The sequence below is a fragment of the Oncorhynchus mykiss genome, chromosome 1 (assembly GCF_057628025.1).
Source record: "Oncorhynchus mykiss isolate SJ-2025 chromosome 1, ASM5762802v1, whole genome shotgun sequence".
Classification (NCBI taxonomy): domain Eukaryota; kingdom Metazoa; phylum Chordata; class Actinopteri; order Salmoniformes; family Salmonidae; genus Oncorhynchus; species Oncorhynchus mykiss.
This window is the reverse complement of record NC_143022.1, coordinates 56,081,554-56,094,811: the sequence shown is the minus strand read 5'-3', so window position 1 is coordinate 56,094,811 and position 13,258 is coordinate 56,081,554. Positions and strand designations below refer to the sequence as shown.

At 44.4% G+C, this 13,258-nt stretch overlaps 1 protein-coding gene across 5 annotated transcripts in view; it reads left to right on the top strand.

The window, feature by feature from the left end:
- Positions 1-13,258, top strand: part of LOC110525336 (PHD finger protein 21A) — a 108,598-nt gene that overhangs the window by 77,480 nt on the left and 17,860 nt on the right. For all 5 annotated transcript variants that reach the window (XM_036980395.2, XM_090234803.1, XM_036980413.2 and 2 more), the window contains 5 exons: positions 4,195-4,476; positions 4,687-4,785; positions 9,991-10,042; positions 10,153-10,232; positions 10,543-10,603. In XM_036980395.2, the coding sequence (XP_036836290.1) occupies positions 4,195-4,476; positions 4,687-4,785; positions 9,991-10,042; positions 10,153-10,232; positions 10,543-10,603 (574 nt within the window). The remainder of the gene's footprint in view (positions 1-4,194; positions 4,477-4,686; positions 4,786-9,990; positions 10,043-10,152; positions 10,233-10,542; positions 10,604-13,258) is intronic.

The window sequence follows — 13,258 nt, the reverse complement described above, 5'->3', positions numbered from 1 at the left end:
TTCTTCACTCCCGTCTATAATAGACACCTACTATTAACCATTTTCCAAGGTAGCGCTGCCCACTTCCCCGGATAATAATGATTTGGTCACGGCACTTAATACCTTGTATTAGAACCTATACTATAGCGTCTGCAAATGTATTACTGGAGAATACGGATGACTTAATGTTTTATTCCAGTAATGCGCCCCAAATATCACTGTTGTTGATAACCCACATTACCAAAATTATTCACACTTTGTTTTCCTATTTCCACCCCCTCCCCATAGGGCATAAACCAACCTCTCTCCGTATTGCTACTGCTACTACACGTAACTCAAACAGTGTTCGAATATCTTCATTTTTCTTTTCTTTTTTACTCGCTAGCTTCTAGAACTCTCGTCTTCCTAAAACTCACTAGCTTCTAGAACTCTAGTCTTACAAAAACTCCCTGCAGCTGGGACTTTTGTCCCTTTTACAGATCTCACAGGGGAATACCCCCACTAGGGACCTATCCTAATTTGGAACCTACCATACACTGTATTGTCACTCCTGGATCTCGCAGAGGAAAACCTCCACTCGGGACCTATCCTTGAAGGATCCCACCCTAGACCTGTTTTTTACCTGGATCTCGCAGAGGAAAACCTCCACTCGGGACCTATCCTTGAAGGATCCCACCCTAGACCTGTTTTTTACCTGGATCTCGCAGAGGAAAACCTCCACTCGGGACCTATCCTTGAAGGATCCCACCCTAGACCTGTTTTTTACCTGGATATCGCAGAGGAAAACCTCCACTCGGGACCTATCCTTGAAGGATCCCACCCTAGACCTGTTTTTTACCTGGATCTCGCAGAGGAAAACCTCCACTCGGGACCTATCCTTGAAGGATCCCACCCTAGACCTGTTTTTTACCTGGATCTCGCAGAGGAAAACCTCCACTCGGGACCTATCCTTGAAGGATCCCACCCTAGACCTGTTTTTTACCTGGATATCGCAGAGGAAAACCTCCACCCGGGACCTATCCTTATGGAACCTACCCTGCACCGGGCTGTATCACAACAACCGTAAGGCTCTCCAGAGGGTAGTGCGGGCTGCGCAACGCATCACTGGGGGCAAACTACCTGCCCTCCAGGACACCTACATCACTCAATGTCACAGGAAGGCCAAAAATGCTGCTGCCACTTTAAACAATGCCACATTATATAATGTTTACATACCCTATTACTCATCTCATATGTATATACTGTACTCTATACCATCTGACGCCAACTGTTCGGTTCTAATACTCAAAGTAAAAACCTTTACGAACACAATGAAAGCTTAACCAAGTTTATTCTGCCCAGATGTTCAATACAGCTGCATTAGACAAAAACATTTTCACACAACCTTTCCTCATAGGCTGAGTCTCCTCCTACTGTACAAACATCGTTCTTTACTGCTAGGCAGGACACTAGTGATACCGGCCATAAACTTTTATTTATCCCTTAAGCTGACCTGACCTCAACCCCCCTCCATCACCAATCCATGGCTCTCTCCCCTTACCAATGCCTGCCACATGTAATCGCTTCCCTGCACTCAACACATTCCAAGCTTAGTTGCACACACTATATACCTTCCTCTTATAACCCTTAACCTTTTTGGGATAGGGGGCAGCATTTTCACTTTTGGATGAATAGTGTGCCCAGCGTGAACTGCCTCCTACTCTGTCCCAGATGCTAATATATGCATATTATTATTAGTATTGTATAGAAAACACTCTGAAGTTTCTAAAACTGTTTGAATGATGTCTGTGAGTATAACAGAACTCATATGGCAGGTGAAAACCTGAGAAAAATCCAACCAGGAAGTGGGACATCTGAGGTTAGTAGTTTTTCAAAGCTTGGCCTACCGAATACACATTGAGATATGGATAAAGTTGCACTTCCTAGGGCTTCCACTAGATGTCAACCGTCTTTAGAAACTTGAATGAGGAGCCTACTATAAAGGAGGGGCTCATGAGACCTCTTTGAGTCAGTGGTCTGCAGAGTGCCTTGGTCTCATGACGCGCGCTCCCGCCAGAGTTACCTCTCATTCCAGTGCTTTTCTTCAGACAAAGGAATTCTCCGGTTGGAACATTTATTGATGTTTTATGTTAAAGACATCCTAAAGATTGATTCCATATATCGTTTGACATGTTTCTAAAGGACTGTAACGGAACTTTTCGAGTTTTTGTCTGGACATAGTGCCTGCGCCTCATGAAGATGGATTACTGGGCTGAACACGCTAACAACAAGTGGCTATTTGGACATAAATGATGGACTTTATGGAACAAATCAGTCATTTATTGTCGAACTGGGATTCCTGGGAGTGCAAAGGTAAGTGAATATTTATGGTGTTATTTCTAACTTCGTTGACTCCAAAATGGCTGATATTCCTCTGGCTGTTTTGGGTTCTGAGCGTCATCCTCAAATTATGCTTTTTCCATTAAGTTTTTTTAAAATCTGACACAGCGGTTGCATTAAGGAGAAGTTTATCTTTAATTCTGTGAATAACACTTGTATCTTTTATCAATGTTTATTATGAGTATTTCTGCAAAATCACCGGATGTTTTGGAATCAAAACATTACTGCACGTAACGCGCCAATGTAAACTGAGATTTTTGGATATAAATATGCACATAATCGAACAAAACATACATGTATTGTGTAACATGATGTCCTATGAGTGTCATCTGATGAAGATCATCAACGGTTAGTGATTCATTTAATCTATATTTCTCATTTGGCTGGAAAAATGGCTGTTTTTTTTTACTTGGCAATGACCTAACATAATCATATGTTGTGTTTTCTCTGTAAAGCATTTTTTAAATCGGACACGATGGGTAGATTAGATATGCTGTATTGCAGTTGTTAATGTTTGAACGTTACATATTTCAAAAAAATATTTTTGAATTTCGCCTGCTGCCTTTTCAGCGCAATGTTGTCGCTGGGTTCCGCTGGTGTAGAGCCTCTAAACCTCAGCACTCCATCAGTGACATAAGTATATTTTCATATTCTCAGAACCCAACACTACATTGTGGTCTTAATTTCTGATGTGTCTTGTTCAATATTTTGGGTGGACAAACAAATTGCTCTGATTTCAGAGGCAAGAAAGGTCAGAGTGGGCTCGCAAGTTGCAGTGTCTGGCATATCTGGCCTGTAGGCAGCCTCAATTTCCTTGCTAAGCTTGGACAGTTGTGTCTGCAGTGAATCCTTTGTACGCTGTGATTTGCGGCTATCCAGTTTAGAACTGTTAATTTTCGTTGTAACAAAAATCTGCCTTTCACTTGTATAACTATGCCCCAAAATAGGTAAATAGCATTGCCAAAATCATTTCAGTTCCACGGAGCTACTCAACTACACAGCCATCCTCGTCAAGAGCACAAGTGACGTCCTGCTTGTAAGGGTTAGGAACACCAGCAAAGCCAAAAGGAACATCAGCAAAACCACCAAGGTCACCATTTTTTTCTGGTTTTGATGGTGAAATGAATGACCGCTTACATTTCACAACCTATCGCAGGTTCATTTAACAGCTCAATTTTTGGGTTGTCACTTTTACTGACACCTTCCTTACCTAAGTGTTCATAGTTAAGTAGAGACTGTGATTATATAGTACAGTGGGGCAAAAAAGTATTTAGTCAGCCACCAATTGTGCAAGTTCTCCCACTTAAAAAGATGAGAGGCCTGTAATTTTCATCATAGGTACACTTCAACTAATCACATTGTAGGATTTTTAATTAATTAATTTGCAAATTATGGTGGAAATAAGTATTTGGTCACCTACAATCAAGCAAGATGTCTGGCTCTCACAGACCTGTAACTTCTTCTTTAAGAGGCTCCTCTGTCCTCCACTCGTTACCTGTATTAATGGCACCTGTTAATTTAATTAATTAAAAATCCTACAATGTGATTTTCTGGATTTTTTTTCTAATTTTGTCTGTCATAGTTGAAGTGTACCTGTGATGAAAATTACAGGCCTCTCTCATCTTGTTAAGTGAGAGAACTTGCACAATTGGTGGCTGACTAAATACTTTTTTGCCCCACTGTATGCCTCCATCTACAGTGATACCTCAGAGCACCACATTGGAATTACCTTTCCCTGGTCGGTCTCTTTTACACACATTTGTGAAGACCCATAAGCTCCAATATGACACCTGATGAATGATTGGCTAACCTCTGACCCCTATCCTCCCAACTCAGGTCCGGGCGAAGCCCAACAGTGTGCCCATTGCCCCAGCGCCCCTTCGGCCCATGATGACTGCACTCCAGCTGCTCCAGCGGGGCCCGGTGATGCTGACCAACAAGCTGAGCCCCTCCTCGCTGCCCTCCAGCGCCGGGCTCATCCACCAGGTGCGCATCATCAATGGCCAGCCCTGCGCCGCCAAGAGCGGCCAGCCCACAGGCATGTTGACGGGCATTGTCATCACGGCCCCGGCATCGGTGCAGACACTGCAAATCAGCGGCCTAACCTCCGACACCAAGGTCAGCACCACAGTTTGGGTGGGAAGTTACGATACTAGAATTGTATCGTCCATTTTCAGGGAAATGAATACATTTTGTGGGGTCAGCAGGACAGTTTGGATGGGAAAGTGACTTGTTCCCTTTTCATAATTGAAGTAATTCTACATGTATAACTCTGTTACTTTCATTGTTCATGTTTTAAGAGCGTTGTTTTCCTCCCTCTGTTTCCAGACTGTTAAAGCACGGGGGGGATTGGGGCAGAAGATGTTGGTGAGCAGGACCCCTCCTCTGTCTCCAGCACCGAGACTAAAGAGAGAGGACAATCCTCAGGTATACTGGAGAAGGAGCTTATGCTTCATTCTGAACTTGGGGTCAAACCTGCATAACAAATACATACCATACTTTTTGGAATGTCAGCCTACTGATAGAACCTTAAAGTTCTTCACAGATGACTCTGGGAGGCAGGCTTTGCCAAAGATGTAGTGTAAACATATAAAGTCATTTATAGATACAGTATACACTACATGACAAATTAGAGTGGCAAGAAAAAGTATGTAAACCCTTTTGAAATACCTGGATTTCTGCATAAATTGGTCATACAATGGTCATACAATTTGATCTGATCTTCATCTAAGTCACAACAATGTACAAACACAGTTTGCTTAAACTAATAACACACAAACAATTATACGTTTTCATGTCTTTATTTAACACACTGTGTAAACATTCACAGTGCAGGGTGGGAAAAAGTATGTGAATCCTTGGATTTAATAACTGGTTGACCCTCCTTTGGCAGCAATAACCTCAACCAAACGTTTTCTGTAGTTGCGGATCAGACCTGCAAAACGGTCAGAAGGAGTTTTGGACCATTCCTCTTCACAAAATTGTTTCGGTTCAGCAATATTCTTGGGATGTCTGGTGTGAACTGCTCTCCTGAGGTCATGCCACAGCATCTCAATCGGGTTGAGGTCAGGACTCTGACTGGGCCACTCCAGAAGGTGTATATTCTTCTGTTGAAGCCATTCAGTTGTTAATTTACATCTGTGTTTTGGGTCGCTGTCCTGTTGCATCACCCAACTTCTGTTGAGCTTCAATTGGCAGACAGGTAGTCTAACATTCTCCTGCAAAATGTTTTGATGAACTTTGGAATTAATTTTTCCGTCGATGATAGCAAGCTGTCCAAGCCCTGAGGCAGCAAAACAGCCCCAAACCTCGATGCTCCCTCCACGATACTTTACAGTTGGGATGAGGTTTTGATGTATTTATGCTGTGCCCTTTTTTCTCCACACATAGTGTTGTGTGTTCCTTCCAAACAACTCAACTGTAGTTTACTCTGTCCACAGACTATTTTGCCAGTAGTGCTGTGGAACATCCAGGTGTACTTTTGCAAACTTCAGACATGTAGCAATGTTTTGTTGGACAGCAGTGGCTTCTTCCATGGTGTCCTACCATGAACACCATTCTTGTTTAGTGTTTTACGTATCGTTGACTCGTCAACAGAGATGTTAGCATGTTCCAGAGATTTCTGTAAGTCTTTAGCTGACACTCTAGGATTCTTCTTAACCTCATTGAGCATTCTGCACTGTGTTCTTGCAGTCATCTTTGCAGGATGGCCTAGCGAGAGGAGCAACAGTGCTGAACTTTCTCCATTCATAGACATTTTGTCTTACCGTGGACTGATGAACATCAAGGCTTTTAGAGATACTTTTGTAATCCTTTCCAGCTTTATGCAAGTCAACAATTCTTAATCTTAGGCCTTCTGAGGTCTCTTTTGTTCGAGGCATGATTCACATCAAGCAATGCTTCTTGTGAATAGCAAACTCAGATTTTGTGAGTATTTTTTTATAGGGCAAGGCAGCTCCAACCAACATCTCCAATCTGTCTCATTGATTGGAATCCAGGTTAGCTGACTCCTGACTCCAATTAGCTTTTGGAGAAGTCATTAGCTGTCACGCCCTGACCATAGAAAGCTGTTTATTCTCTATGTTGGTTGGGGCGTGATAGTGACTAGGGTGGGTCATCTAGGTGAATTGTATGTCTATGGTAGCCTGATATGGTTCCCAATCAGAGGCAGCTGTTTATCGTTGTCTCTGATTGGGGATCATATTTAGGTTGCCATTTTACCCGTTGTGTTTGTGGGATCTTGTCTACAGTTAGTTGCCTGTGTGCACACCAGTAGCTTCACGTTTTGTTTGTACTTGTTTGTTTTTGTTTGGTAAGTTTCATTTAATTAATATATGTGGAACTCTACTCTTGGTCCAATCATTACGATGAGCGTAACAGAAGATCCCACCAACAACGGACCATGCAGCTTGCCTGGTAGATAATGGCATCCTGGTCTGTGGAGGGGATTAGGGAGAGAACATCCTGGACTTGGGACGACATAATAGCAGGAGTGAAGAGCCCGCCATGGAGGCAGGCGGAAGCAGCGAAAGAGGGACCGTGACGAAGTCGGGGAGGTGGGCCACAGAAACCCCAATATTTGGGGGGGAGCACATGGAGCAGTCGGCAAAGTTGAAGGTTGAGTCAGAGTCTGTCGAGGAGTTATTGGACAAATTGGAGGAGAGTGAAGAGAAAGAGCTGTTGGTTTGGCGTGGTATGCACGGCATTCGCCCTGAGGAGCGTGATAGCTGTCCGATGCCATCTGTGACAGTTCCTCGCACTTGTCCTGAGAAGTGTGTTAAAGTTCCGGTACAATTGATGCCGGCTATACGCATCAGGTTTCCAGTGCGCTTTCACAGCCCAGTACGTCCTGTGTCAGCTCCTCGCACTTGTCGTGCTAAAGTGGGTATCTGTCCAGGGCGGGTTGTGCCGGCTCAGCGCTCCTGGTCTCCAGTGCGCCTCCAGGGTCCAGTACATCCTGCGCCGGTTCTACGCACTGTGTCCCAGTGCGCCTTCACAGTCCAGTGCATCATGTGCTAGCTCCCCTCACTTGCCGTGCAAGGGTTGTTATCTGTCCAGGACACGTTGTGCCAGCTCTACGCATCAGGCCTCCAGTGCGCCTCCACAGTCCAGAGCTTCCTGCGACAGTTCCCAGTCCAGAGCTTCCTGCGACAGTTCCCAGTCCAGAGCTTCCTGCGACAGTTCCCAGTCCAGAGCTTCCTGCAACAGTTCCCAGTCCAGAGCTTCCGGCGACAGTTCCCAGTCCAGAGCTTCCGGCGACAGTTCCCAGTCCGGAACCTCCAATGACGGTCCACAGTCCGGAACCTCCAACGACGGTCTACAGTGCGGAACCTCCTGAGACGGTCAGCAGTCCGGAACCTCCTGAGACGATCTACAGTCCTGTGCCTCCGGCGATGATCTACGGTCCGGCGCCGACAAAAGGTCCGGTGTCTCCAGCAACGACCCACGGTCCGGAGCTTCCGGCGAAGATCCCCGCACCAGAGCCACCATGGAGGATGATGTATCTGCGAGCGGAGTGGGTACTTCGCCCCGCACCAGAGCCACCCCTGACGCCCCGTGTCATCCTTTGTAGATGCCCACCCGGACCCGCCCCTATTGAGTCAGGTTTTGCGGTCGAAGTCCGCACCTTTGGGGGGTGGTACTGTCACGCCCTAACCATAGAGAGCTGTTTAATCTCTATGTTGGTTGCGGCGTGATAGTGACTAGGGTGGGTCATCTAGGTGATTAATGGTTTATGTGGGCCTGGTATGGTTCCCAATCAGAGACAGCTGTTTATCGTTGTCTCTGATTGGGGATCATATTTAGGTAGCCATTTCCTAATTTGTGATTTGTGGGATCTTGTCTACAGTTAGTTGCCTGTGTGCACACCAGTAGCTTGACCTTTCATTTGTGCTTTATTGTCTTGTTTATTGAGTTTCTATTTATTAAAAATATGTGGAACTCTACGCACGCTGCACCCTGGTCTAGTCATTACGACGAGCGTGAGATTAGCCGAGGGGTTACATTTTCCAAACTACATAAATTTTCCAACCTACACTGTGAATGTTTAAATAATGTATTCAATATAGACAAGAAAAATACAAGAATGTGTCTGTTATTAGTTTAACCACACTATGTTTGTCTATTGTTGTGACTTAGATGAAGATCATACCACATTTGATGACCAATTCATGCAGAAATCCAGGTAATTCCAAAGGGTTCACATACTTTTTCTTGCCACTGTTATAGATATCTACTCATCGAACATCTCATTCCAAAATCATGGGCATTAATATGGAGTTGGTCCCCCCTTTGATGCTATAACAGCATCTACTCTTATGGGAAGGCTTTCCACTAGATGTTGGAACATTGCTGCGGGGACTTGCTTCCATTCAGCCAAATTCAAATGTATTTATTTATATAGCCCTTCTTACATCAGCTGACATATCAAAGTGCTGTACAGAAACCCAGCCTAAAACCCCAAACAGCAAGCAATGCAGGTGTAGAAGCATGGTGACTAGGAAAAACTCCCTAGAAAGGCCAAAACCTAGGAAGAAACCTAGAGGGGAACCAGGCTGTGAGGGGTGGCCAGTCCTCTTCTGGCTGTGCCGGGTGGAGATTATAACAGAACATGGCCAAGATGTTCATAAATGACCAGCATGGTCAAATAATAGTAATCACAGTGTACAGGTCAGGGTTCCATAGCCGCAGGCAGAACAGTTGAATCTGGAGCAGCAGCACAGCCAGGTGGACAACAAGGAGTCATCATGCCAGGTAGTCCTGAGGCATGGTCCTAGGGCTCAGAGAGAGAGAGAGATTAACTGACCCTAGCCCCCCGACGCATAAATACTGGAGGCTGAGACAGGAGGGGTCAGGAGCCACTGTGGCCCCGCCACAAGAGCATTAGTGAGGTTGGGTACTGATGTTAGGTGATTAGTAGCTTTCTCCTGGCATCCACCAAAGCCAGATTCGTCCGTCGGACTGCCAGATGGTGAAGCGTGATTCGTCACTCCAGAGAACTCGTTTCTACTGCTCTAGAGTCCAATGGCGGCAAGCTTTACACCACTCCAGCCAACGCTTGGCATTGTGCATGGTGATCTTAGGCTTGCGTGTGGCTGCTCAGCCATTGAAACCCATTTCATGAAGCTCCCAACGTTATTGTCCTGACATTGCTTCCATTGGCAGTTTGGAACTCGGTAGTGGGTGTTGCAACCGAGGACAGACTATATTTTTACACGCTTCAGCACTTGGCGGTCCAGTTCTGTGACTTTGTGTGGCCTACCATTTCGTTGCTAAGCCGTTGTTGCTCCTAGACGTTTCCACTTCACAATAACAGCACTTACAGTTGACCGGGGCAGCTCTAGCAGGGCAGAAATTTGACGAACTAGAGAGGTGGCATCCTATGACAGTTACACTTTGAAAGTCACTGTACTCTTCAGTAAGGCAATTCTATGAAGATTGCATGGCTGTGTGCTAAAAAAATGTATTATCTTGTCAGAAAGGGTGTGGCTGAAATAGCCGAATCCACTAATTTGAAGGGATGTCCACATACTTTTTATATATAGTGTAATTGTTCATGTTAGGAATTCTCCTCACAGAAGGCACAATTTATGGAGGGGGTTGTCCTAATACTCTTTTATTGTTTCCCCCCAGAAACTTGCCTTCATGGTGTCCCTCGGACTTGTTACCCATGACCGTTTGGAAGGTAAGCACAGCCAGTTTCGCCTGAAGTAAATTCCAGTTCCTACATTCACCCGCATTCCCTAGGAGTGTATACTGCAATGCCTGTATTAATATACTACTCTGTGGTTATAGAAATTCAGAGGAGGAGGCAGGAGCGTAAGCGAAGAACAACAGCCAATCCGGTGTACAGTGGAGCTGTGTTTGAGCCTGAGGTATGGACTTACACTGCTGTTCTTCTACTTATCAAACATTTTTGATAGTGTAACCACACATTATTACAACAGCCGATACACAATGTGTTTCTTATTCAATTGGATGCCAGTGCACATGCTTTTTAAAATGTGAGCATAATACGCACTGTTTTCAATGTGCATATCTGAATTAATGAAGGTAGGATCTGGCCCTGTGTAGCATATGAATAGCAAATAGGTTTTCTTTTTGAGTGAGTGACATGATAAACTTGCAGTCAAATCACAGCTGTATTTCTTCTCCCACATACGTGTTCCTATCCACGCTGTGCAGAGGAAGAAGAGTGCAGTGACCTATCTAAACACTCCGCTCCACCAGGGCACCAGGAAAAGAGGTCAGTATCCACTCAACAACTGCACATACACCTTCTCCAATGCCCAGGACATATACAGGTCACTGCCAAAATAATGGAATCACCAACATAACGTGTCTCAATAGGGCCACCACGAGCCACCAGAACAGCTTCAAAGCACATTGGCATAGATTCTACAAGTGTCTGGAGCTCTATTGGTGGGATGCAACATCATTCTTCCACAGTTCTTCCATAGTTTGTTGTTTTGTTGCTGGTAGTGGAAAATTGTGTTCAATTGGGTTCAATCAGTACCACTGTTCCTCTTGAAACACAGCAAGTTGAGCAGTCTTCATCACTGAAGCTCCTGCCAAACGTGCCCCAACAATCAACTCTCTTTCAATGTCACTGAAATCTCTTCTTCTAGCCATGGTAGCCAAAGTAATGGGCAAGTGAGCCTGCCCAGCATTTTTATACTTGACCCTAAGCATGGTGGGATGTTAATTGCTTAATTAACTCAGGAACCACACCTGTGTGGAAGTATCTGCTTACTTTGTATCCCTCATTTACTCAAGTGTTTCCTTTATTTTGGCAGTTCCCTGTACATGTTAATATGGATTCCTGAGCTGGCCTATATTTGATGCTTGTATGTTCTAATCTATTCAATGTAAATGGTACGAAATGCTGTGAGTTTCTCTCTCACACACCACACAACTTTTCTGCTGATACCTCTTTGCTTGCTGGCTGAATCCTGCGCAGGGACACTTAAGCATGAAACACACAAGAATCTCACTGTCGATAGACTGCCAATAGGTACGTATCACAGTGAGAGGCCATTCCTTCTCTTGCTAGAACAAAACTGGTATGAGCTGCGTGCCGTCCTGTTATCTACGAACATGCCTTTTCTACTTGTAGAATTGCAATTCTTGGCAGTGGCCAACAACTTGAATTTGAGCGAAACATTCTAAAATGTATTAAATAAGAAATATGTCTTCAGCGATCTGCACACAATACCCCATAATGACAAAACGAAAACAGGTTTTTAGAATGTTTCAAAAATTAAAAAAACATAAATACCTTATTTACATAACTATTCAGACCCTTTGCTATGAGACTCAAAATGTAGTTCAGGTGCATCTTGTTTCCATTGATCTGTGGGAAATTCTGTTGATTGGACATGATCTAAATAAGGTCCCACAGTTGACAGTGCATGTCAGAGCAAAAACCAAGCAATGAGGTCGTCCATAGAAATTGCCCGTAGACCTCTGAGACAGGATTGTGTCGATGCACATATCTGGGAAAGGGTACCAATAAATTGCTGCAGCATTGAATGACCCAAGAACACAGTGGCCTCCATCATTCTTAAATGGAAGCTGGCTGCCTGGCCAAACTGAGCAATTGGGGGAGAAGGGCCTTGGTCAGGGAGGCCTTTATGGTAGAGTGGCCAGACGGAAGCCCCTCCTCAGTAAAAGGCACATGACAGCCCGCTTGGAGTTGCCAAAAGGCACTTAAGTGACTCTCAGACCATGAGAAACAAGATTCTCTCATCTGATGAAACCAAGATTAAACTCTTTAGCCTGGAATGCCAAGTGTCACATCTGGAGGAAACCTGGCACCATCCCTACGGTGAAGCGTGGTGGCAGCATCATGCTGTGGGCATGTTTTTCAGCGGCAGGGACTGGGAGACTAGTAAGGATCGAGGGAAAGATGAACAGAGAAAAGTACAGAGATCCTTGAAGAAAACCTGCTCCAGAGCGCTAAGGACCTCAGACTGGGGTGAAGGTTCACTTTTCAACAGGACAACGGGCCTAAGCACACAGCCAAGACAACTCAGGAGTGGCTTCGGGACAAGTCTCTTAATGTCCTGGAGTTGCCCAGCCAGAGCCCGGACTTGAACCCGATCGAACATCTCTGGAGAGACCTGGAAATAGCTGTGCAGAGACCTTAGCTAGTTATGTGTGTCTCCCTGCACTTACTGAGAGACTTCTATTCTGACCTCGAAGACTTGATTATAAAGGCCACTTTTTCTTTATCCCAAGTGTGGCTCCTGAGGTTACACACACACACACCACTGACCAAAAAGTTATTTTGTTGGCATTTACGTATGTCCCCATTACCAGGAAAACATAATCAAAACCTATTTCTTTAATTTACTTGCTGTGCTGTTTCGTTGTTCATTTGTCGTTTCATTCTGAACCAGGATTTCTAGGGAACACTGTTTGGGTCTTTGCATGTCAAAAAAGTTACATGTCAAATAAGCTTGTTGACCAATCAGGACCTGAATATGACTGTCACATAATAATTTAACGAGTTCATAATTTTTTTTAACATAGTGTAATCAATGTGTAATAACTATCACTTGTATTTCATATGTCACAACGATTTATCGATACGTATGCTACGATGCTGGGAGAGTTGTCTCGCACACCTACAGTGCTGGTCATAAAAAAAGCTAGCTAGCTCATGGATGCAAACAATGTTCTTCCCGAAAAACATAGCAAAACGACAATCTGTTTCAGTAGGTATAGTTTGCTAACAAACTTTATAGCTAGGTGTCATCATCTAAAATTACCCTAATTTATAAGACAGTTCTTATTTGATTATTAATGGTGGTCGGACCCATCTTTGTGAATCTTTGTGAAGCTAGCCACAATAAGGATTAGCCACAATAGGGGTTAGCCTTCAAAATAAAAGTATGTA